Below are 26647 nucleotides of genomic sequence, written 5' to 3' on the forward strand. Positions count from 1 at the left end.
ACTGCAACCAAATTATACAGAAGTTTGGCAAAATCAAACTTTTTATCAACATAAAAATAACAACGACACATTACTGCAGCTGTAAATCCTCACAGTTTGGTGCATTTAAAATCCTCTAACCTAAATATTGTACTGTAAATCTCATCAGATCTACTCATCTGGACTGTATAGGAGGATTTGACTATGTTTCAAGGTAAAACAAAGATTAGGCAGAATGTAGAGTTGCATTTGTGAGGTTGCTTCATCCTGTCATTAAGCATGCTGGACTGTAACTAATCAATTAAATAATATGACTGCAAAGGATAAAGAGATTTTCTGTTTGTGTGCCTAGTCATATTTACTGTTACATCTATATCACTAAGAGTTGGAGTTAATACACTGACTGTTCTGAATGTGTTTGTTTACACGTGATCTATTTGAAATTAGGGCAATAAGGAGAAAATCTCTATTGTGCTGTTTTACTCTCAACAAATCTGCAAAGACTAATTTCTGTACTGCTGTCTTCTTCAATCCCACGTTTGCTCTGGAAGAAACGTGACAGGAACAAGGATTTAGACATGTCTCTTCACCAGCTTCCCATCCACAAAACATCTAATTACCAATTAAATGCCTGACTGACGAGTTAGCGAAAGTACAAAGCCATGCCACATTATAAAACCACAGCACCTGTACCGAGCTGAGATTTTATGCCACAGGAGGTCTTCTGCACGGTTACACATCACTGAATTTCCCCAGAAAAACATTCTTGTAATTGTTGAGTTGCAGAAACCAAACATTTTCTCCTGGAGTGAACATGACTGAGCGGCTTGACACATGTGTTCAGTAAATCATGTTTTCTATGTAAATGTATTATTAATTTACCCACAGATTATAACAAATCACTCTTTATCATAGCCAATTTAACCAAGTGCAAAATACTTTCTTAGCTATCTGAGCTATTCTAAAGAGGATTTGTGAAGAGAATCCCTGTGTGCGAGTTCACTAACTGTTCTTTTAGTTCAGGCTGAACTGCAATACATTTGCACTTTGACCTCCCTCAATCTGAGATGTGAAATACCCTTTTATCCTCACGTATCTAAAGACAGAGATAGAGAATGATCAATCAAGTATGTAAGCAAGCAGAAGCATGCGAGTTTTCATTGGCACAAGAAGTGACAGCAGTTCAAATCCTGCATCAGAGCAATGATGACACTCTGCAAAACATTCTTTAGCAAGTGCAACAATAAATTTACCTAAAAACTCATCCGCACCAGAGCTGTAGTACACCAACATCCCTCCATTATGCTAAACATACATGTCTCAGGAGATTTATAATAGTAACATTCACAGTCTGCTGTATTCACTCTTATTTATAGGAAATTATTAGTTATTTATACCGCGAGGTTCACAGTAAGGAAAGTTTCTGGTATTAATATGTAAGGTGGGGAGGCTGGATGGAAAAGCTGTTATGTTGTTAGCAGGCAAAGGAGGTATTTTGAAATCAGTCATTCTGCACATGCAGATAAAATCCCAGTGGGACTCCTTTTTGTAGCTGCGCTAGCTGGTCAGGCTACTGAGTCTTGCAGACATAAGAAGTCAACACCTACACAAACCACTCAACACATTATGATCTCTGCTGATACGCCCTAGAGACGCCTGGATAGTGCATGATATCACTTGAAACACCAACGGAAAATCTATCAACTACAGTGCATAACTGTGGCTGAATAACATTTTTCAAACATTTCACAGACTAATGATTAACTAATTGATTGACAAAATAATTAGCAGATTAACTGATAATGAAAGTAGTTGCTGGTTGGAGCCCCAGCTGATTTTCATTTTACAGTATGAAGAAAATAAAAGTCACTTCCAGTCTGCAACACAGCATCCAGCTGATGAACAGCTTATTAGCTTAATGTTTAATTTGATGAACTAAATAACCTAGGCTCTTTGTTGGAGTATTTTAGACAATGCTGAAGTCTGCAGTAGACAATAATGTAGTCCATTTAGACGAGCATTCCCACTAGTAATTAAGCTTTCAAGCCACAGCCTAATGGATTTGATCCCTGCAACTTTCAAGAACGATTCATTAAGTTATTTGAATCCATAGAATCGTATAGACCTGATCTTTAACATTACCTTTCTCAATGTTTATAACCAGTTACAGAAAACTGTGGTCTCAGATACAGGAGAAATATCAACCTGTGTGAACCAACTAAGTAAAATAACAACAGCACAAAGTCCAAGTCTTACAAGCGGAACCAAGAACCATCATGACTAATTATAAATTAACTCTCGGCTTTTAAGTCAGCTGTTTCGACAATATATAACTGTACAACATATAAATATTTGGTCACTTTACTGATAAGCTGTGACAGATTCTTCCTTTTTTCTGCAAGAGAAACCAACTGAAACCTGCCTCACCTATGTTGGCAGTTTTCAGTAACAAATAAAAAACTTACAAGGTTGAAAATATGGGAACTGAGGCAGAGACTAGATAAGATGCAGTGGCCAGTGACGCAGCAGATAGAAGAAACATTTCCTGACTGTCGCTCATTAATCTTCTCGGACACAAATCAGACTGATGCAATTAAAGTCCCAGTTTGTTTATTTACTCCGGAGAATCACGTTTCATTCTCTTGACTCACTTTTAGACCAAACTGTTATCACGACATTAAGATGCCGTGTTGTGCTGCAGCCTAATCTGCATGCAAGGCTGCTCAAACATCAGAGGTAAAAATCAGCCCTTGAGATTCAATCAGCCGTAAATGGGAGATATTTCAGCATGTCTGAAGACTAACAGTGGCTTCAGAAGCTCGCTAGTCTCTTAACAAAGAAGGTTCAAAGCTGTATGTAATTGTCGTCAAAGGGGCTTCTATAAAGGACTGAATTAGGGGTCTGAATACTTCAAAATGAGAGCAGATGGGCAGGAATGACAATTTTGAGTAAATCTTCACCACAAATTATGCAAAGTGAAGGAGTCTAAAGCCACTGTAAAGTCAGAGCCTTCAAACATAATTGTAACCAACCAAGTAAACACAACTCAAAACTATTGGATGTGATTGATCAGATAATTGCAGTTTTCAGCGAAATGATTTATTCTGAAGAGAGCTGACAAAAAGGCGAACAACAGTTGATTCCCATTTTCAGGTCAAAGAAGATGCCCCTAATAATTACAACCTCTGCTTCGAGGTGAATAATGGAGCATCGTTCTCACGCTGAAAGTAAAATCACCATCTATAAACTTACAACAACATTTGCGACTTTAAAGCGTTATAATTATTTTTGACGTGTGGTGTAATAACGTATGTTTCACAGCAGGGAGGACGGTTCGAAGACATGCAACAGCCTTACGGATTGCGACGCCTTATCTGTTACCGTGGCAGCTGTTGTAAACAGTGAGCTAGATAAGATTCTGACGAATGCTTTTCAGTCTCTGCACAGAAAAAAATGTTATAAAAGAAATAACACCCAGGATGATTTGGTACTTTGATCGTGCTGACAATGCAAACATCACAGGTTTTACAGCTGTATCTCATGATAAATGAAATGGTTACGATAGATACTGCACCCAGGGTGTTATGAACAATAACAACGACCATTGTTCTTCAGTACACAAACCAAAAAGGTGGATTGGGGGAAAAAAAATACTATTTTGATTTAGGTATTACTCCAAAAAAGTAGGATTTGTACAGTGCTGGCTTTACAAACATATTATTTATGCACTTGTGTCCCACAGTTTTCATTCATCACTGCAGAAATCTCCCATAAGCAGAACATGGGCTGGAAACCACATAACAGCTCTGTTTGAAATATGAAAATCTTCACAATTTACATGTGAGAAAGGCTTTTGGCTGAGTGCTGATGGTGTGCGCATATGTGCATGCAAATGAAACTTGCACCACTTTCTGCATAAATGAAATGTGGAGGCTGGAGGTAGCAGCACTGAGATTTTCAATCAATATCTACGCTGCCAGTGAGGCCAGGGACCATTAGCACCAGTGGGAGAAGTAAAGTGACTCTGATGTGAAATGACAGGGGCTTTCACAGAAGCCATCCTACCATTTCCCTCATTGTCATTCACACAAACAAGCAAACACACACACACTCACACAGCTCCCCTACATTGCAGCTACTGGCACTAGGCAACCAAGTGCATTCATCCTGTTTTGTTTTCATAAATGCCTTCATTCATTCATTCATTCATTCATTTAAAAGGCCCTGGGCTGCAAAACTGTATCTGTCTCTCTATACATTTTCCTTAATTCTTGTCATGATTCAAATCAGTCAATTAGTGTGTGAGTTATGAGGGAAGACCTCTTGGGATGCTTTGAATTGACAGCTTCTACTGAATTTAAATTGACGATGATGCCAACACATAACCAGGAGAACTACACTGACAGACACACGCACAAACGCAGTCTTTTTGTGAACGACTGCCTCATTAACTACATACATGAATGAATGGCACAAATATTGATATTTTAAAAAAGCACCGCTGCCTTTAAAATGGGCGTCGCCTCGTACCAAATCACCACATCCCTTTGTACAGGCTGGTAACATGGTCACAATGTGATGTCGCTGTGGCACAGCTGGTGTTTGTGCAGCTTTCAGAGGTGCAGGCCTTGTGCGTGTTAAATTCTGCAAACACATAAGTTTCAAGCATTTGAGGAAAAGATTGAATTCAGCATCACGCAGCTGGAGTGCGCGTCAATTAGGTTAATTGTGAATTAGCAGACATTTCGAGTGCAAAACGTGATTTTGCAAGAAAACAACCCGTTTTCTTTTGTTTGAATCTCTACTAATACTTAACAGCTGTCACATAAATGAGCCTCCTCAGTGTTTGTTGCTATAGTTCATCCCTGCAGCTCGTTAATTGCACGACAAGTGGCCACAACAGGCGAACGAGGGGAAGGACGACTTCCTCTCCACTTTCACATCAAACTTTTTTTTTTTTTTTTTTTATTTCCAGCGGATTGAATCATGCTGTGCAACACTTCCCTACCTCTCTCCTCCTGCTCTCTGCCCCGGGTCTGGTGATGAGCGCCGTGTCACCGCACACCACCGCCGCGTCCTCCACGAACACGCAGTCCGGCAGCGCTTCGTCCGCGGGGAGCTCGACCAGCTCCAGCCCGAGCCTGGTTCTCAGGACCTCGACGTACGCATCATGCTCCCTCCGCGCCTTGGCCAGGTCCACCTCCACCTCCGACTGGCTGGTCCGGAGCGCCTCTTTGGCCAGGGATGCAGGGAGTCCCCGGACGACGGCGTGGGTGTAAAGACCAAAACCTGCCATTAAACCAGCCATGTTTAGCTTCGCCCTGACTTGACACCCTGAAATCTGTGGAAAAGACAAGTCAGCGAATGAATGAGTAAAGCGCTGTCAGTTAACCCGATGCTGCCTGGCTTGCTTATTTATTCCCTGCTAGTTTGTTGGGGTTTTATTCTTTATTTACAGTAGCCTGCAATACACACAGTGTCAGTCAGCCCTGCTCCAGTCTCCAGGCGAGCGACAGCTTTGCGGTGACGCGCACCGACCATCACGTGTAGCCACGAGTCCGTCAGCTCTCAGTGATGCGTTCAGCCCAACAAGTGACACAGTGGACCTGGTCAATGAATACATCACTGGACCTGTGGTCAGTCAATACCTCACTGGACCTATGATCAGTCAATACCTCACTGGACCTGTGATCAGTGAATACATCACTGGACCTGTGGTCAGTCAATACTTCACTGGACCTGTGGTCAGTCAATACATCACTGGACCTGTGGTCAGTCAATACTGGATTTGCAAATCAGAGCCTGCAAGTCAAACGCTCTCATAGTAAAGATCTCTTTAAAAAACACAGAATAATGCACACAGTCCATATTATTTCTAGTCATTTATATATATTTATAATATTTATAGAAATCAATTAGAGCTGAGGTGATTCATCAATTAGCTGATGGACTGAAAAACATCAATAACTACTCCAGTGTGTTATAGAGACGTAGCTTCTCAGTTTTAAGGGGTCATACTACAGTGTATGAGAGCATTCATAGGTTTTTGTTTTAAAAAATGCATCATTCGCTCCTTTCAGCAGAGGCAACATGTGTTCATCTGCTCTGCTTTGGTCTTTGACAACATTAGTCTGCAGACAGTAGTGTTACTGTTCACATAATGGCTGTTTTACTGGACCACGCTAATATTTCTGCAGGAAATGTTGCTGTCAAGAAGAAGATGATTAGTAAAGAATATGATTTCATTAAATCATGATTTTACGATTTATGCTTGACAGCAATTCTCTGTTGAAGTTGTTGCTTTAAGGACAAGGAATGCACGCAGCATAAAGGAAGGTCTCTTCTTGTCCTGTAGAGTTTGGGCTGTAAGGCGAGAAGATTATGAAAGGAAGAGCAGTGCGAATATGTGTGTATGGGAGAAGGAAGGGAGTGTGTATAATATTCCCTATGGTGCCATCTAAGGAAGGTTCTGGGCCCGGTGAAGCCGTCTGAATGGATGGAATGTTTCTACAGACGTCCCAGAAGCACATTCTTCCACTGTGGGACCTCGGTTTGTTTTTTCTTGTTCCAGATTCACTCAATTATTCCCGACTGCTCTAAACATTCCAGGAGCCGCACATTCCTTTTTTCCACTCCAGCCAGGATCATCATCCACCAGCAGTAACACCTGCCCCCACCCGGACCACTTCTTTTTTTTTTTTTCCCCCACCTCCTCCTCGTTATCATTACAGCTGGACATAGTCCAAGAAAAGACTCGCCCTTCTCTCCGTGCCGAGGAATTTCAGCTACTTTAGATGAAGGAAATCCCTCATACTTCAGGCACACCTGGCTGATACACGGTACGGCTATAAAAGAAAATGAGTGAAAGCAGACACGCTCCTCCAGCTGCGGCACCCAAAGCAGAACCTCTTTATTTGTCTAGTATGATTGGACTCGTGATGAGATCCTAGACGTCTAAAGTGACACAGACATGCATGATTACACAGGTGCACGGGGCAAACTGTATTTAACTCTTGGGAGTTAGGAACATTTATAAACCATAAATACCACCAACAACAAAGCAATAGAGCAAATTATAAACATGTAAAGAGAAAACACTGCAGATATTTGCATTGTCAGTGGGAATAAATAGGCTTAGTGCTGAGGGAATCATAAAATGTAGAGAATAAGATCAGACATTATTGGTTTTGGGTCTTTTCAAATTACTGGCTTTACAAGTACTGTACTATTACTAAGAGCATGTAGAACTAGACTAGAGGAAAAGTACAGTTCATCACACAATAACTCCTGGAATGCAGTGGAGCTGCAGAGATTGATGAAACTGTGTCAGAGCATTAAAGACAGTTTTTAAAAGAATTTATTTAGACACAAATGGCCGACATGTGTCATCTCATCGTAGCTGCTGATTACATGTTTTTGACACAGCTGGTCGAGTCCAGCGGGTGATTTGTATGTGAATATTAACTGACCTTATGCGACCAGGATTACTTTGTTTTTCCGCTGTGTCACGTCATGTTTTAAAGGCTTTGGACCAGTGAGACCACATTTGAATGAAGTCAGATATTATTAAAGTGGGTCATCCTGTACCAGTAGCTTTTCACACCTATACCTTTCTAGAACTTGACTTAATCCTTTGCATCATCTCTGCACATGTTCACATTAGAATGACCCATAACTCAGCAGACTTCCTGCTGCTCTGTGAGCTGACTGAGACAGGAAGCGTTGCTAGTACACACTACATACCAGTCATGACATTCATCTTGGATATACTACAATGGAATCAGTTGTTTAAACACGCTGGGCTGGGCCGGTTCCGTTGTATCTGTCACTTCGACATACATGGGGAGGCTCAGTGTTGCTCGCTACAGACTTCCTGAGAGCCGATTCTGAGGGCTGCTGTTTCTCCCAGTGCTCTTGGTGGGATCTGACAATACGCTGAGCCACAACACAACAGACAATCTCTCAAATGTCGTCTCAGTGGTCTAAACGCTTTCACATCCCAGCTACAGGCTGCGAAGCTGCTCAAATAGCCGAGTTACAGAGCTGTGAAAATAATCTGCTCATAGTTTCGGTAAAGAAACGAGAGCCCTCATCACGTCTGTGGGACGAATACGTACGTGTGTGAGATGGTGGTTCTCGAGTGGCTTTAGTGGAAACTATTATGCCACGGCAATCACAACACAGAGACGCATGTCCAGGTTCTGAAATGTTTCCTAAACTCAATGGGTAATTATGGAATGAGGACCATTGACGTACAATGACAACACTGTTTCCTACCACCACAACACACAGGCGGATGCACATACGCACACAGATACGTAACAGACACATTACGGACACATTAAAGGGATATTACAACAATTTTGTTTTGCACTTCCACAAAGTTAGGGGAAAGAAATGATCAAAATCGACGGAGTACAGGTCAAGACTTTCTGACTTTAGCTCCACAAATCTTGCAGCCAATTAAGATATTTACCATTCATGCCTGGTAAATGTCTATTACCCCTTGGCCCCAGTTTGTAAGGGAATCCTTCCATTAAAAATAACCCAGGATGATGCCATTATCAGGACATAATTCCATTCTGTAAAGCTCCTTTCAGAATCTTAGGAGATATTTACAGCAGTTTTCTTGACTTTGACATCACACACCATGACAGGTAAACTAATATTAGTGTGTAAATCAGTGAAGTGCCTTTTTAAAATCCTAAATCAGACATGTACAGTTGCTATCTGCATATGACACAGCTTGAAAATACACACATGAGAGCACGTGTGCCCACCCAGACACACCCCCATCCAAAGAGGCAAACACACACCTCCCACTTTCAGACACAAGCCACAGGCTACATTGATGGGAAAAGTAATCCTGCGAATGTAACACACTCGATTTAAAGGTAAGATGACAGCTGACATTTGGATATTGACCATTCCTAAAAAATTATTTCATCCAAAAGTTGCGCTTTTCACGTCACCACCTAGTGTCTTGACGTGGAAGTAGAAAAATATGTGCACACAATCACAACCTCAGCCCAGACACTGTGTGAGAAACCTACACCTCAGATACGTTTATAAAAAGCCTCAGTGTTCAGTTTCAACCTGTCCATCTTCGGCGCAGAGACGCTGGGAAAACACCATCGTGGCTCTGGTACTTTTGCGTAAAGATTCGGATCTTTGAAGAATCGACTTGAGCTGCTTTGATTCATACTCAGATAACGTAAGTACAGTAATGATCCGGGGGTTTGCAGCTCAAAGCTGATTCATAAGTCACCAAAGTCAGCTAGACTACAGCTCGAAGAATAAAATGAACAACAAAAGAAGTCCAAACTCACCCGAGAGGCTCTTCAGCCGCCTTGTTCATTGCCGCTGTCTCACTGTATGTGCGTTATGTAAAGTCTACACAAGAGACAACAGAGGAGACAGAAGAAGTGAACTGTCCGATCCTCACAAACACAAATACTGTAAGCACCCTCATGAAAATCGTCCTCTTTGCCATCTGCTAGCCGTTCGTGACAATAAGAACGATTTATTTGACATCTTTACGCATTTCGTTTCCTTCGGGTGAATGTTTTCAACAGGAATCATTTGAAAACTTCGGTGGAGGGGACTTATTGAAAGCCCTGATGTAAAAATAGACATAGACCAAGTATTTTTCTGCCCGCTCCACTGACACCACAACATCTATTGGAAAACGGGATTACAGGAGCCACTTTTCTCTCCGGAGCGTGATGGACAGATTGCATGAAAAGTCAAATTGCCTCAAGGAATGAATGCAAAGGAATGTCCCTGCATGAAGAACACATTTAACAAGTACTTTATGCTATCAGGAATGCTTTGTGGTCTGCGGACCAAAGGAAGAGAAATATGTTAATAATGTAGGCTACTGCCTCACCAAATATGGAGATATTGTTACGTCTGAGTCCTGGTGCGCATCTGGAAACGCTTAGCTTCTCTGAATAAAGGCACTGGAGAGCCAGAAATAGACTCTGTTAAAAGTATTTCTGCCCACACCTTTTAGGATTCACAGAGAAAAAGTAAGACTACAGCTATTTTAAACGTGGCCACTGCAACATGTAAAATAATGACTAACTCATATATCAGCAATAGTCCAACAGTCATGAGGAATGAACTGACAATTACATTAGTTTATAACAACGTTTCAGTTCCTCATGGCCTGATTTAGTTTTAAATCACATAATAACATATTTAAAACGGATCCACTGAAACCCAATAACATAAAACAGTGCTAGTTCTTCCATTGTGGGCAAAGTGAGAAGATCCCATCTCTACTCTAGTCACAGACATTAACATTTACATTAAAACCCATAAGGTCCAGTACTTCTACAAAAAAGGACACTGAACCTGAGTTGACAGATGTGAGAAGCAACCAGAGGAAGAAAATGAAAGGAGGGATAAACAAGAAGGGGAAAATGTGAGACGGAAAAGTGTGTTCAGATGGGATCCAGGAGGGAAAAATCCATTTGAGAAAGAAAGAGAGAAAGGTTTAGACAGGGTGGAGCTTAGGTCTTGGATGGAAAATGCGCCGAGAAACATTCCTGACATAGTTTGGGAACAGTTCAGCAGGCAGCCCAGGAACGACGTCAGCTTCCCACTACGGTATAAATGTCCGGAGGTGGCCGGACCTCAGCAGACTGCAACGGCTTTACCGAGAGCTTCATCGACTCCAAAGGAGCCTCTAACACTCGAGACTACCAGAGAACAAGTCGAGAGAGACAGACGACTTAGTGGGGGAATACCTAAGGTCGAAGGACTCCACCGAAGACTGATATATTTACCTGGGAACAGGATCCTGCTTGAACGCGCACATACAGAAAATCCAAGATGCTGATGTTTACTGTTGTCTTTACCTTCCTTGGGAGCCTCAGCCTGGTAAGTTACTCACTGTTTATGAAATTATAGGTGAAATTTGAACGTTTTTACAGTTTTTTTTTTAAATCTAACCTAAGGATTGGGGAATTAGTAAATATCTCCTTAAATGGGATTCAAGTGAAATTTAATACATTTTCTGCGACATGACCAGTGAAGATCCAGCATTTAATAGCAGATTTTGTTGTTGTTGTTGTTGTTCAGGTCCTCTCCTCCTCTTCATGCCCCACCGTGTGTGAGTGTCTCCCGGAGATGCCCAAGTGCGCACCCGGCGTGAGCGTCGTCCTGGACGGTTGCGGTTGCTGCAAAGTTTGTGCCAGACAGCTGAATGAGGACTGCAGCCTGACGGAGCCTTGTGATCACACCAAAGGACTGGAGTGTAACTTTGGGGCCAGTTTTGCTGCTGCTGCTACTCGTGGCATCTGCCGAGGTATGTATGAAGCCCATGCGCCAGTGCACGCTTCTAATTTAGTCTGAAGGACTATTTTTTAATAAGGGGGCTTAATTCAGGAGTATGAGAATGTGTGTGATTTCAACAGTGTGGAATGTAGCTAGAAGGAAATGTAGTCTAAACCTCAAAGCACAGTCAGCCACTGTAGAGGGAAAGAGGCTCCTCAGGCAGCCTCAACAATTTCACAGTTTAACTGATCCTTATCTGGCAGCCATGTGATGTCTTCAGCAGACATCTCTGAGCAAGGCAGGAAAGAATAACATTCCTTTCCTCCTGTTTTTTCTCCCGCTGCAGCCAAGTTAGAGGGCCGACCCTGCGAGTACAACAGCAGGATCTACCAGAATGGAGAGAGCTTCCAGCCCAACTGTAAACACCAATGCACATGCATCGACGGAGCAGTGGGATGTGTCCCATTGTGCCCGCAGGAGCTCTCCTTGCCCAACCTGGGCTGTGCCAACCCCAGGCTGGTCAAGGTGGCAGGCAAGTGCTGTGAGGAGTGGGTGTGTGATGATGGCAAAGAGACGGACATCCTGGAGAAGATCTTCGGAAAAGACCTGATGACTGATGAACTGGAGAGAGACCTCACCAACAGAAACGAGCTCATTGCAATTGTGAAAGGAGGACTCAAGTCTCTACCTGGTAAGAAGAAGTCTTTCATTCAGGAAATTATTGTTTTTAGATATATAGATAACTGAATTTATTATTTATAATATCTACCGTACCACGTTACTAATGTTTTTTATTATTCTTTTTAATTATAGCATACAGACCACAGCCAGAAGTCCACATGTTTGACAGCCAGAAGTGCATCATTCAAACCACACCCTGGTCCCAGTGCTCCAAGAGCTGTGGAACTGGCATCTCCACCAGAGTCACTAACAACAACAGCGAGTGCAAGTTGATCAGAGAGTCTAGAATCTGTGAAGTGCGGCCATGCACCCAGTCACCTTACTCCAGTCTGAAGGTAAGTCTGAGTCACCGTGTCTAAAGGAGACGAGAACTTGGGTGATGCTGAAAATACATGAATGCTGGATCTGAGTGCAAAACTAATGCTCTTCTCCATGTTGTTTATTCTTCTCCAGAAAGGAAAGAAGTGCAGCAGAACCAAGAAGTCCAGTCAGCCAGTGAAGTTCACATATGCTGGTTGCTCCAGCCTGAAGAAGTACAGGCCTAAGTACTGCGGAGCCTGTGTGGACGGGCGCTGTTGCAGCCCTCACGATACCAGGACCATCCGCGTCAAGTTCCGCTGCGAGGACGGTGAAACCTTCAACAAGAACATCATGATGATCGAGTCCTGCAAGTGCACCTACAACTGTCCCAATGCCAATGAAGCCTCCTACCCCTTCTACCGCCTCTCCAACGACATCCACAAGTTCAGAGACTGATTGGTGAAGAACGTCCAAACTCGTCAGCATCATTGGCAGCCAATGGCTGTCCAGATGAATGCAGGGGTTTAAATAGACAACCAATCAACTACCGGCTTCTTGTTGTAACTAGATTCCCAAGGAATTGTGGGCTTACATCATGAGGACTTAATGAAGTGCACTGTTTGCTGTGAATACATCAGCATTCTTAATAAGAACAGCTTCATATTAATGGAGCATATGAAGTAGCTTCGTTATGGAGCAAGGTGTAATTAATATTTGTACATTTATGTTAGTCGCTGATATCAATTCACTGTGTATATTTTGATCTTTTACATCAGACATGACCCGGACTCGAGACTTGTGTGTGCATATGTAGATGTGCACACGCGTAACTTCCATTAGTGTAACATCTTGTATCTTAAGAACGAGACACCAACCGAAATGTAACCTGTCGACTTGTTTAACAAGTGTGCAGTTTCATTCCTTCCTGACGTGGGCATTATTGTTCATGTTTACTGGCAGCTACTGAACTCCCTTCATGAAAAAGACAAGGCGAAACATGTCAAAGGATGAATGAATGTTTTTCTTATTGTTATTAATATTATTTATCAAAAACTGTAGCTACTTTATGTGGATATTGTCATACTGGAATAAACTGTAAAGTGATTTAATTTTATATGCTACAAATAAAACGATTTATTTATAAAGGATGGCACTGTGTCAGATCAGTTTGTCCAAACGACACTGCAGAAAAGAACAGACTCTCTCCCAGCATGGGAGATGGGGGAGGATCTGTTCTACTGTTCTGTAGACCCAACAGACACTGAGCAGGTTCACCTTGTTCTTATATGACACAACCTTGAAGACTCTCTCTCCTGACTTTGTGTGCTTTGGAATGCCTTTCTGCAGCGAGCTAGCTTGCTTTCATTTGATCTGGCTAAGCCATACACTTGACTGATTCTGAGAGGCAGGAAAAAAAGATTAAGTCCACGAGTAGCAATGAGTATAGGAGCATGGCAAGAATCTTAAGTGCTGCTCTGAATGGGTTGGGATTAGACAGCATGCAACAAGGACAATGACTATTATTGCATACAATGGGGTGAATACATGCATGCATTTCTGGGTATGCTTCTTTTATTGCACACTAGAACAGTACTACCAAATTGACCTAATTCATTAGCAGTTTCCATTAAAAGTGAATTGGTTGCATTGGCCTCTGCTGGCTCTTAAACTGCAGGGGTCTGCTAAACTGTTGTAAACAGCCCTGCAGAGTAGCGAGGGCTTGAGTCTCCCTTCCAGGTTTCACTGTAATAAGGATTAAGAAATACTATTATGAGGTAGAGAGAGGGGAAGGGCAGGAAACATAGTTGTTTCTGTGGTCAAAGAAACGTCTAATTCAGTTTTGGAGCTACTGAAACAATGTGTTGCTAGTGTTACATAAAAACATTACACTTTCACTATATTTGTTTACCTGAGCTCATATGGGTCCTGACCCTTAGTACATAAATTCCACACAATATAAAAACTATAATTACAGAAAACAATAAGTATCAGTCTGTTAAGTATGTGCTAATTGTCTTTGCTAGACATGGGGTCTGATAGCAGATGGTATAAATCCCCATAGTGCAGTTTAACTGGGGTAGGAGTAACAAAGGTCAGGGGTAACGACAGGGAAGGGTTTCTTTTTTGATCCAGGTAGAAGGAGTGGCTCAGGAATGCAGCAGTGGCTCAGAAAGCAGACATCCTGATGGGCGGCAGATGTTGGAAAATATTTTAGAGCAACATGTTCACTTTAGCTAAGAAGATTTTCCAAATATACACAAACCCTCCCAAGTACTCACTTGTATCCACAAAAGGCATTTTATCTCCTCACAAACAACTATAAAAACTGTCTATCCCAGTCTACATGACACATCTGCACAGCTTTCCTGCATAGCTGGTGAAAATAAGTCTTATTCAAGTGTATTTAATAATAATGTATTACACATCCTGCATACCGCGCATGATGTGCCCACTGAGGTTTTACAGATTACTCAGATGAAAGGCTTCTGAGGTTTACCTAATCACAAAGATGTGTGGCTGCCTCTCGCCGACTGGATTTACAGTGAGCCCTGTTTTTGCTCTTTCCCTTTCTGTTTCTTCCAAAGTAAGAAAATGTCCATTGCTGCTCTTCATAGTTTAGAAAGTGTCACACAATCAGATTCAATTGTCATGTTAACACAATGCAGCTAACTTGGTTATGTAATGGTGTCTGTGTGTTAAGTGAGCAGGTCAACCAGCCATGGTATTCCCTTTATAATGTCCAGATAAGCACAGTAGCAAGGTTCACAATCCCTCCACTGTCCCAGGGAACACAAAGATCAAGTTTATTGTGAGAAATAAATTGCGCTGCTCCAGCCAACACAGCACAAAGCTGTAAAAACTATTGCTCTCAGACTCACAGGCAAACAAGACTCTCACACACAGGCGCCCGTGCAATTAAATCTCTCAACGACTACCTCATTCCCTGAACCCGAAATGTGTTTATATGACAAAGACATTAGCATTAAAGCTTCATCAAGCACTACGTAATGCTGCGAAACCAGAAGCTAACAGGACTGAGAGTGGCCATTACAACATACTGGAAGCTGTTGAACACTGATGTCAGGTATTTTACAACCCACTTGTCTACAATCTCAGGTTAATATTCACTGTTATAAGGAACCTAGGGCTATGAAACAAAAAGGGTTATTGCATGGCCACCAAGTGCAAATGCAGAGGGAGGCCTTTGTTTGAATATGCACCATCTGCTGGACAAAAGAGGAAAAAGGCTAATCTGATAACACTAGGCTCATTTTAAATGTGCAGCTGAAATTCATATCTTACAAGTGCAATTTTGCATTATTTATAGTAAATCAAATGTTAAATTTTAACAGTGATGCAGATTACACCCATTTGCCAAAAGCTAACAGGATGCAATCAGCACAGCCAAACAAATGACAGTGATGCAAGTCTTCTGACACGCCCCTCCAGATGCCCATCTGCAATTACATAAGAATACCTGATGAGCAGGCTTAGAGGAAAATCAGAGTCAATCCCTCCCAGGCTGTTGGATTGTTCAGCCTGTCCCCAGAGGGGCACTGGCTACTGCAGTGATTATTTACTCAAACAAGCTGAGCATTGATGGGAGAAGCGGCATTCAGTCTCTTGGCATCTCGAGTCCCAGCCCAATGGAGACCATGTTGCACTGAATCATTTCCAGGAGGGTAAATACTGTCAACAGCTGAGCTAATGTTGGCATTTGCTGCTCTCGCTATTGTTTGACATGGGCAGACGAATGAAGTCACATCATCAGAAGCTGCACTGTTCCCTTAAATGTTCAAGGGATTTAACAATACAGCTTCTCTGTGTTGTTTTGTTTTAACAATTACTGTAAGATTAGCTTCCAACGTGTCTAGCATGTTGATTATTACTGATATAGAAAGGTGGTTTGATATAAAAAGATATGTAGAATAGAAGCAGCAAGATACCAAAAAAAAAAAAAAAACAATTAGTAAATATGCAACATTCAATATCTGGGAAACACAATTGCACAAAAGAACAATTTAATGTCTTCAATCTGAACCACAAAAATTAATGTCATAGAATATAATTTTCTTGGTTAGAATTTACAAATGTGCTCATACTCCTAAACACTGGTGGGTCTCAGGACCAGGATTTTGCTGATGTTCCTTTGGAACATTAAGTGACAAGAGTGATGTATTTTCCAGCCCTTTTGTTTCCCACATGCTATGTAATTGCAGCTCGGTTTCCGCTATTGTGAAGGGATACGGTCATTATATTGCTCCCCATTATATTGTTTCCCTCTTTAACACGATTTGAGATTTGTTCTGCATCTTTTGATCTCTGGAGCCGACTGCATTTGTGCTATGGAAATATAGCTAATGAGTGGCAACTATGACTCTAAGATGGGTGCATGAAAATGTGGCTGGTGACCTTTTCTTTTCACCGCCTGCAATTTCATAAGCACACGAAGAAGTAGATGGATGAAATGTGGCCTTACATTTAGTGATTTTAATGTTTGAATAACATTTAACATGTCTAAAAGCTCCATACAAAGCAAATATGAAGTCTTTTCACTGGATGTTTATCTTTAAGGCCTCCTCACAGGAACCTTCTTTCATTAACCAGATTCCTGTCGACTGATGGTGGTATACACTGACAAATATAAAAGACCTGTGGCACAAATCCTGCACTAAACTTCCAGTTGATCCGATGTTCCATTTTACTCTCTTTCAGGAACAGGTCTCAGAAATATTTAGACTACTTCCAAACCTGGAAATCTACTGTTTCACACTCAAGTGCACAACACTGAAGAGCTTCAGCAGAAGTACTAACTTAACCTCAATAAAAGGGACCAAACAGAACAGATGAACTGACTGCACAGTTAATCTACACCTTTGGCATGGTGTTGTTTATTTCATTTTACAGCTGGGACACAAAATGTTGAGGTTAATTAATGTAACATGTCATTGGTGACATTTGTTTACCAATAACATCAGTTCAACATCAACCATGTACAGTTGAGAAAAACTCTGACCAGTCTCCAAGGTACTGCTATCTGGTCTGGTTATTATTAGAAAAACATGTCCTGTCAAATGGTAAATAGTCACTTATATACCACTTTTCTACCTTCCTGGTACTCAAACACATACAGAATAATGTTGCTTCTCACTGCACAGGTGCCTGATCCACCATGACAACTGTGGTTTAGTGTTTAGCTCAAGCTTAAACTTATGCACCTAAGTTTGGGATCAAATTGCCAACCCCAATGGTTAGTGGGCAATTGCTCAGCCTCCTGATCCACAGCCACCTGTCAACCGCTTCTAAATAGAGATTAAATAAGTAATAACAGTGTATAAACTATGCAAAAGACATTAGGCAAACTTAGGCCTTAGGGAGGATCACAAAGACTGTTCTGTGCACCTTGAAACATTTCAGAAAACCCTCTTCAGATTTCTCTACAAGTTTGATGAAGTACAGCCCATCGAAAACTATGATGGTGCATCTTCCAAAATGTCACAGATGGCCTCATTTAGTAGTACTTTTCTATGCTTGGAACTGACATAAAAAATATCAACTGATCGTCAATTCAAAATATGAAATCAAATGTGAAATATGTGCTCTATTACAGTATAAACTTGGTTGAAGATGAAACGTGTTAAGAGTTTTTTGAGGACTAAAAAGGTTTTCCATTTTAGAGAGTCTGCATGTTAACTTATTTGTACTGTGAATAATGTCAGTCGTTCTGTGCCATGTGAAAATGGGTGACATCAGGCTCTGCAAACGTAGCTCTGTGCTTCAGTACCTGCCGTTCCTGGTCCTGGAGCCCTGGAGTGCTGTCGTCCTGTCAACTTTAGCCTGTTTCTGGATAAGGCCACCACAGCACAGCTGTGTCCCAAAGTTGGTCTCATAAAAACCAACTCCCCACTTTCAATACAATTAAGCCCTGCCCAACAAATCAAGACTAATTAAGTGCAAACCAAGTCAAGATATTTCAAAGGGCAATTTAGCTAAATTGGAGGAATTATTTCCAGTGCATGTGTTCTCCACAGACTAAAAACAGCTCAGATTTACTTTTAACAGCTAACAGAAACAAAAGTGCAGCTTTTGTGTGGTCGCATTGAGCAACTTTATTGAGACAGAAAATTAAGATAACTGCTAAAATAAAATGAGTAGTAATTTAACCCAGGCAAACCCAAGACAAAAGAAAGAACATATGTGTATGCAGCCACATGATGTTCCATAAGTTTCTACAATGTTCTCTTCAACAGAGGACGCTCATACAGAGTGGAGTTAGAATCCTATCAAGCCATTAATTAATACTTGACTTTTCAAGCCACCCAACAGTTGGGGTGACTTAAGAAGGCCTAAGGCAAACAACTAAAAGTTGGTTAGCTTACTTTATGACTGAAATCAAGGGGTGGAAGGTAAAACACTGTGGATACCATTAGTTAACGTGTTACATTTTGATTAATCCATACAAATACAGAATTAACAGGTTTAACAGGGTGTTTCAGGTATTGGTAGACAGATTTTGTTAGCTTCAGACACAGAAAAGCAGCAGTTTCTTTTATTTAATCTCTATACAAAACAGCTGCTGGACGCAGCCAAAACATGGGATGGGTGTCTCCTAATCTAATTCTAGGCAAAAAGATCACATAAGGTCACGTGTGCACTACTGATTAGGACGATAAAAAGAGGTAAATGTATTAGGGGTCTCTGTGTAATATCTTAGCGACAGATGCACAGTGAGAAGTGAACGCACTGCTCCTGACTGCAGGAGTGGAAAATGCGTCATAACAGCCCAGACATAAAAGACGGTCCATCCATAGGCGTTAACATCCAGAAGAGGTTAGAGTTAGAGGAGAGGGGTTATAAAAACACACCCAGGCCCCATCAGCAGGCTACACTGTCAGTTACTGGTGGCACTAGCTGTCATAATACACCAACATTAGGTAAGATTATGGTATGCAGAGGCACCATATGGTACATAAGTACGTTCATACAGGGGGACACAACAGAGGTGTCACAAAAATGATGACGTCAACATGAACTTTATTAGCTGTCGGAAAATGAGACTAATGGTTTCACTGAAGTTTAACAGGAAGAAGAAATTTGTAGAACTTCAAAAGGTGACAGATGAGCACTGTGGGGCTCTTTTTACCAGAAACGTCAATTAAAACAGAGTCAACAGTTGGACGAATCACCTCGAGTGTTGATCTTCATAAGCAGAAAGGTTTTCTCAGCGATCTCAGCTCAACCACTGTTTCCAAAATGATCTATGGGAGTTATTTTATAGATAAAGATGAGTTGACCTAAAGACACTGTTGTTGTTACAATTTAATTGAAGTATAATAAAGATTTACAGACTCCAAACACGTTTTAATGTCTTTATTTAAGAAATACGACATTTTAAACTATAATATAGAAATTACTCTGCGTATACACAATGATACCTTAGTAAACCAAAAAAAAAAAAAAAAAAAAAAACAGAAGACACTGTCAGTTTGAATTGGCTCACTACACATCAATCAGATGTCAGATGTGTCTGCCTCCTCACTCATTTCATCATAAACATCTGGGTATTATCATTCCAATCCACAGTTGTCAGCAGCATTAGCTGACTCACTCTCATCTTGACAGTGATGGTTATGAACGAGCCCTGAGTCTTTCACAGTTTCCTGCTTAGTCATGCTGAACTCAGCACTCTCTGTGACAGCTGAAGTGGATCCATTGGGTCCAGTAATGTCCTCATTTATATACTGATCCTGGCTGCTGTCACTCTGTTTATTAATACTATCATGTACATTCATGTCCACAGTGTCTCCTAGTTTAGATTTCATCACCTCCACGTCATCAGCAGGTCTTCTGGCATGATCACAGCTCTTCTCACATGGGGTATTGTCTTCACCTTTTCCTTCCTCCTCCTCTTTCTCTTCTTCACTACTGTCCATAAGCTCTCCCTCCTCTAACTCTTCCTCCCCTGCTTCTCTCTTGGCCCTTTTCTCCTGTGGCTGTTCAATTTCAGAGCTGGTTTCTGAGGTTCCCATCCAGATGTTGGTTCCTCCTGTGGTGTCAGACCCTTGCGGGGATGGTAAAACGTGTTTCACACCGTCCTTCTCTTGGTCCACTCCTTCAGTATTTGTTGTAAAATGACTGCAGGCTGACACTGGTTCAGCTGAAACAATAACCCCATTTGTGTATAACATGATTAAACAAAGCTATTTCACAGTAAAAGTCTTACATGTTCAAACCCATGCACAAGTAATCATTTGCATAAAAATTGATGTTCAGAGCACAGCGGGGGTCATGCTTAAACAGAAGTGGCGAGAAAGGGAGGGTTAGTAAGACAGCTTCAGAATGATGATGCTATGTTTTGGCTCCATGCTGGTTTTCAGGATGAGGCAGCATGCCAAGCAATTAGTTATGCAATAAACTAGGATGGACACGTGAAAGAAAGGCTGTAGAATGTAACACCATAAAACAATAGTGAATTGTAACAAATTATTTCTCAACATGAACTCCCAACAGTCTGGTGGATCATAAAACACTTGCAATGACGTACACGAAGCCATTTGAGTAAAACTCACTTTAAATGTGAGGCTGACACATCTTAGCATGCATCCTAAAAACAACATCATCCAGTTGAGCCTATATTATGAAAGATCTATCCAGCTTTTCGTCTTTGTGCTGTGAGACACATTAAAAAGCTATGCCTGTCTCTCACTAACCTTTTATCGATGGAGTATTAATTTTTGGTACATTCATATGCATCCATTGCACCACATCAGTAGTGATGAGGTGTCTTTTTTTTTGACAGTGTCATGTCAGTTTAGAGGGCAGCTATATTTGTCTGTATCCATGGGACACGTCCATAACTGGAAGACTCCCAGTGATTCTGTTTTGCTTATCTCCACCATAGGTAGATGCCACTCTACTTTCCAAACAGTACAGCACTGTGACTTGGCCCACTACTTTTACTACAACCTCACTTTCTGTCCAATTGTGAGATATCAAAGTAAACACTGTGAACGAGAACAAAGAGTAAATGTGTGATGTTTGATTTAACCTATCCTAACGCTTTGCTTACATGTTGCTCATGGTTTATCACATCAGGCCACACAGGATTCACTCGTTTCTCAAGTGTGACATTAAACAGCCATCAAACATAAAGGCCATAAATAAAGTGTACACCTTAACAAGCTCAATGCAGCTTAAACCAGAACACTGAGCAGCTGCGTGCTGCCTATGTGAAGCCTGTTGGAGCCTCAACATTTCTTTATCTTCACTGGATATACTGTTGCCACACAGACCAATTCCTTGTTATCACTTCCTGCCCAGCTTCCCAGGCCATGGCATGTGCAATTATCAGGATGTTTCTATGCCTGGTATTATAGCAAAACAGTGTGGCACCAACGCCTTATCACTGAAAACACAAACACACTCAGACTAAAATTACCTCATTCGTCATTCAGCCCGTCTGGGTCTGACACTGTAATGATACTGAGATAGACACTGTCTGACAACACTGTGCACATCATGACATATTCAGCCCTAGATTTCATGAATCTTAGCACTAAACACCAAAGACCAGAAGAGACAGGTGAGAAAAAGTACAGGCCGATAATCTCTTTTCTCATTTTCTGCCATTTCACAACTCATGAGTTCACTGTTGAACAGTTACGCATGTTTGATCCTCTTTTTGGCCGCAGTCATAGTTGAGGTTAAGTTGGTGTGTGTGATGCTGAGCAGAACACACTCATTTCCATTGGGGTAGCATGTTGCCATAGTGAAAAATAAGAGAACAGCGAGTCTGAAGCTGGAGAAAGCAGGACATGATACAATGCTGTTGGAATCGGGGGAGCGAAGAGGGGTTGGTGTTTTGGGGCTACATAGGGTTTTGACTCATAACATATATCCACCCTTTTGTTTAGTTACAGAAAATGTGAAAAGTGAAAAAAGAAGCATTAAGCTCAATGCAATGATGAAAAGATATTAGTGCTAGAGCAGAAATGAGCCTAAATGGCATCATGTCTAGATTATAGATGAAGGTGTTTTTGTTACCTGGTCCTTTTAATGGATATTCCTTCCACTGATCTCGTAGTACAACATACAGTACAGGATATTCAATCAGTATTTTGTAGCTCAAGTTGTCCCTCAGGCTCTTCTCAAGGTCCAACTCATGGTACCTATTTTAGATAAAATTGAGGCACAACAGTCAATTACAATTATAAGGGCAACACAATTACTGCATGCTTGGTAACTAGGTGATACAGTAGGTAACAACATAAACAGCTAAACCTCTTCAACTGGCAACTGCTGCATTTTTATTTCCAGCTGCCTCAGGCCCATCATGGCTGAAAAATCATTGGAGATTTGAGTTAAGCTTGGCTCAGTCAAGATGCTGATTGATGTTTGCCTCAAGAGATAGAATCAAAAACATCAAGCAGACAAGCACATGAAGCTACCCTCTTACCCCTTTTTTTAAGCCCTCTGCATGTGATGACATCAGTCTAGTCTTGTTTTTAAATATTTCTGTCATGCATTAGAGACAGTCACAAATCTCAAGACTAAACAGTTAATGGGGCTCTTGAGAGACTGGATGCAGAACAATTCAGCTTAAACTGACATTCCCAAAATACTGGACATCATACATGCTGGATATGTACAGTGGCACTGCTCAGACCAAATGTCAATTCATTGACAGCCTCCAGGTTTTGAACAATTGTTTGTTTGGCTAAAAGCACAAGCAGACTGACAGCTGCTCAGTGAGACACCCACTCCCCAAGGCAAAGTCAAAGTCCTCTACTATAATATGACATTTACAGGTCTTTAACAGAGAGTCTACTTCCATGAACCCCTCCCTCCAGGAAGAGTTTCTCTCAGGGGGGCTGAAGGTCATTTCATAAGATCCAACAAACAAACTGGATTATGTGTTAGCAATACCAGAAAAACAGAATAAAAAAATAACTGACAGCTTTAAAAATTTTAAAATGAAGAGGACATTTCTTGCCAAATGGCAACAAATGGTTGCCAGGTATTATGATGAGGTGGATACATCAGAAAGATTGGAAATAATAATTGGATATTTGGCATTCGGGTTGCAGGGAGAAAACAAAGATACCAAAACTAGGGTCAAAGACTGAGCTATAAAATTGCTAAACAATTTGTAATGTGCATAATAGACCTATGAACACCTATGAAATAGTCTATTTCATAGGTGTTTTTATTTTTTATTTTTGTATGTACATGCTGAATTGAAACATAAGCGCTTTTAAACAAGCAAGCAGAGCAACAAGAAAGAAGGGTAGATGGCAAAGCACACTGCAGCTCCCTGTGGTGTCAATGTCATTGTTAAAGCACTGGCCATCTCTAGAAACACGGCTGGAAGGACCAGCCAAGAACATGCACACATCTGGTCTCTATATAGTGTTCTAGTGAATGAGTGGAACAGAGGGCGAGACTGATGTTTTATTCACGGAGGTTGTCATTGTTTTCCCTCCACTGCTGAGTCCCATCAGCAAGGAGATAGTTGTGGTAAGAAACACTGAAAATATTTTGACATTGAACAGACATCATTTTGATAAGAAATAATAATAAGGTTAAAAACTTGGATTCATTTCGTGCAAAATCAACCTGACCATGTTCTAGGTACTCACTACTTGGTAGCGCTTTTGTTTTGTTAATTCCACTTGCTGTAAGATTTTGTAAGAAAAATATTCTCAGTTGGGCTCATGTTGAACTCACTCTTTGGATGTTCCTGACAGTAGAAGGCTTCCAGGATTGCATGGTAATTGACCTTTTTTGTTCTTGCCAGTTCTATGTCCTTATGTGTCCTTATGTAATGATGGACCGGGGAATCATTTATCAAAACTGAGAATGGACCCATAGGACCTTAAAAGATGTATATGCTGTTTATGCCAAGGCTCGGATGTAAAAAACAGACAAATTAATATGAGAAAGTGCAGATCTCTGAAATCTTTTAGCCAAACTCTCATTACATGCTTATTAGGGGCAACAGCAATGCTGCATGGAAGTAAAATGTTCAAGATTCATTATGAGTCATTATAAATTCTGTACTCTACAGAGGTTAGTGAAAATCTTAAAGTTTTAATTATTTTTACTGTTTTTATGTAAAAACAAGCCATAATCTCAATATTTGATAACCACTGAAATTATTATTCTACCTCCATTGGTGTGATTTCATGTCAAAATGCTTATGTAGTTTTTAACTACAGTCAAAAACAAAATAATTATCCTCCAATGAACTATGGAACATTTCCTTTAAAACATTTATAAAACTTTACATATTAAAACATTCAACAATGTTAATCCCCCTAGCCACATGTGAGCAATCAATCAGCACTGAACTTTACCTTAGGGGCTCCAATAAACAGGTCTAGCAATTAAAAATTTGAGAGGGACTACTCTTAAAATCCCAGTAAGAAGAAATTTCATAATGGCAAAAATGAATGCTGCATCAATATACAGCAAAAAAAAGATCAATACTGTTAGAAACAAACATTAGTCTGGGCAAAAGTGTAAGATGTCCAAAATGTTGGAGAGGAAGATAGTCGGAGATGTCAACAAGATTTCTGCTGGTTGTTGCTGATCTGCCTGGATGTTCCACTGGAGACTTGTGAAGGCTCTTCATCATAGTGTGCTTTGAGGTCATCGTCCAAGAAAAACTCTATTCCTCACACAGAGGCGAACCAAAGCCAGACTGAGGTTTGCAAGGGAACATTTAAACATAGGGATGAGTTTTGGAAGTCTGTCCTTTGAACTGATGAGACCAAACTTGAGGTGTTGGGCACGTGGATGGTGCTTTTGTTTAGAGAAGAAAGGTAAAGGCCTTAAACCCTTCCTACAGTTGGTGGTGGGATCATAATGCTGTGGGGCTGTTGAGCTGCTTCTAGCGGAGAGAAACTTAGGGTATTAGTTGAAGAAGAAAACTAAACTATAAGTGGAAACCAGTCCTGTGTCCACTTATAGTACAATTCAACAAGCAAGCCCCCCTTATTTTGTTTTATTCTTCACACAAGACCTTCTTTTATTAGAAAGAAGTGCAACAACCACAAGTGGTTCTTTTTAAGGATATAATAAGTGCAGCCATTTGAAACATGTCTTAACACTTGCCTTCAGATGTAGACCCACAACACTTTTTATGGACTAGTAAAGCTGAAGCTGCATAAATAATGATGGACACAATCAATTCAGGTATACCACAAGTCACCCATGACACTGAACAACTAAGCAATACTATCTGCTGCTATTCATTGATTAATATTTTGAAAAACAAAACCCCAAACCAGTCCAGCAGTAATTGTAACAATATGAATCTGCTACACAAATACAAACTTAGAACATAGCTTTATGAAAAGCTGAAGGGCAGCACATCAACGGTCTCAGGAGGGCTGGAGAGAGGGTTTGCCACAAATATGTGACAGAAAGCATTGCATCATTGGGACAGAAACGTCAGTGTCTAATGAGTCCAAACTGTGGTTCAAAAAGCAGAATGCACACACAGAGGTTTCCTTTTTTGGCTGCAAATACAAAAACAGCATCTTTACTTTTGACACGTCAATGGGCGTAGATGTTCTGTGGGATTCGGCGGGCTGAGAGGAAAAGAAGAGGTAAGGGAAAGATGGAGAGGGCATCCTCTGGATCTCAAGAGTGGAATGAATGAAAAATAAACATTTAAAAAAAATAACACAAACAAACACCCAGAAGGTTGTGAATGGTTCTCTTGATGCACTTTCTCCTTTCCAGTAAGAGGATGTTGACTTGTTACACAGCTATGTTTAGCTAAGCACAAGAGCTCATTTATTTTGCTGGGTTGATATTCCAGAAGACATTCAACAACAAATAATGCCCTCATACCTTTTGTGTTAGACTTGGCAACTGACTTCTAAGTAGTCATACTGTACTGCAGTTCAAGTGTACAGATTTACTTGTAGGACTGCATTATTCAAAACCTGGGAGGAATGTCACGTATTACAGCTATAACTAACTGCATGCAGTAAATATTATGAAACAGTAATTCCTCCATGAACAAGCACTATTCATTCACCTTCTAAATAAAGTTGACAATAAACACTAACCGTCATTATGCATTCCCACACTCAGAAGTATTAAGGTATGAGAGTAAAAGGTTACGAAGAGAGAATAGAATACAGACAGATGATTTATGATGCTAAATTACTCATTTCCACAGACTTAACAAGAAGCTGTCAACATTCTTTAGTAAAAGCCTGACTTACAACCATGAGTCCGGTTAACAACCGTCAGGAGTAATTTATAAAATCTTTCTCTAGAAATAGATAATGCTGCTACATGGATGATAACTCCTATTACGACTCATCTGTGAAAAATTCTCAGGAAAGAGCAGGAAATGCCTGTGCTTCTGGTTCCTCTCCATTTTAAT

The 26647-nt window shown here is 40.8% G+C and overlaps 3 protein-coding genes across 4 annotated transcripts in view; 1 reads left to right on the forward strand and 2 right to left on the reverse strand.

Annotated features, from left to right (window-relative positions):
- Window positions 1-9777, reverse strand: part of ddah1 (dimethylarginine dimethylaminohydrolase 1) — a 63401-nt gene extending 53624 nt beyond the window's left edge. The window contains exons 1-2 of one of the 2 annotated variants that reach the window (XM_026346415.1): window positions 9309-9777; window positions 4988-5320 (exon numbers count right to left, since the gene is read on the reverse strand). In XM_026346415.1, coding sequence (XP_026202200.1) covers window positions 4988-5287 — 300 coding nt within the window. In that variant the 5' untranslated portion in view covers window positions 5288-5320; window positions 9309-9777. Of the gene's footprint in view, window positions 1-4987; window positions 5321-5454; window positions 5592-9308 lie in introns of those variants that run through there. The other variant, XM_026346413.1, reaches the window with a different exon arrangement.
- An 832-nt stretch (window positions 9778-10609) lies between these two features.
- On the forward strand, window positions 10610-13385 carry ccn1 (cellular communication network factor 1). The gene is made up of 5 exons (XM_026345769.1): window positions 10610-10866; window positions 11068-11293; window positions 11609-11953; window positions 12076-12278; window positions 12397-13385. Exons 1-5 carry the CDS (start codon window positions 10819-10821, stop codon window positions 12697-12699), a joined length of 1125 nt encoding a protein of 374 aa, XP_026201554.1. The 5' UTR covers window positions 10610-10818; the 3' UTR covers window positions 12700-13385.
- A 6249-nt stretch (window positions 13386-19634) lies between these two features.
- Window positions 19635-26647, reverse strand: part of znhit6 (zinc finger HIT-type containing 6) — a 28070-nt gene continuing 21057 nt past the window's right edge. The window contains exons 9-10 of the mRNA XM_026345768.1: window positions 22288-22412; window positions 19635-20401 (exon numbers count right to left, since the gene is read on the reverse strand). Of these exons, the coding sequence (XP_026201553.1) occupies window positions 19812-20401; window positions 22288-22412 (715 nt within the window). The 3' untranslated portion in view covers window positions 19635-19811. The remainder of the gene's footprint in view (window positions 20402-22287; window positions 22413-26647) is intronic.

The sequence above is a fragment of the Anabas testudineus genome, chromosome 4 (assembly GCF_900324465.2).
Source record: "Anabas testudineus chromosome 4, fAnaTes1.2, whole genome shotgun sequence".
Classification (NCBI taxonomy): domain Eukaryota; kingdom Metazoa; phylum Chordata; class Actinopteri; order Anabantiformes; family Anabantidae; genus Anabas; species Anabas testudineus.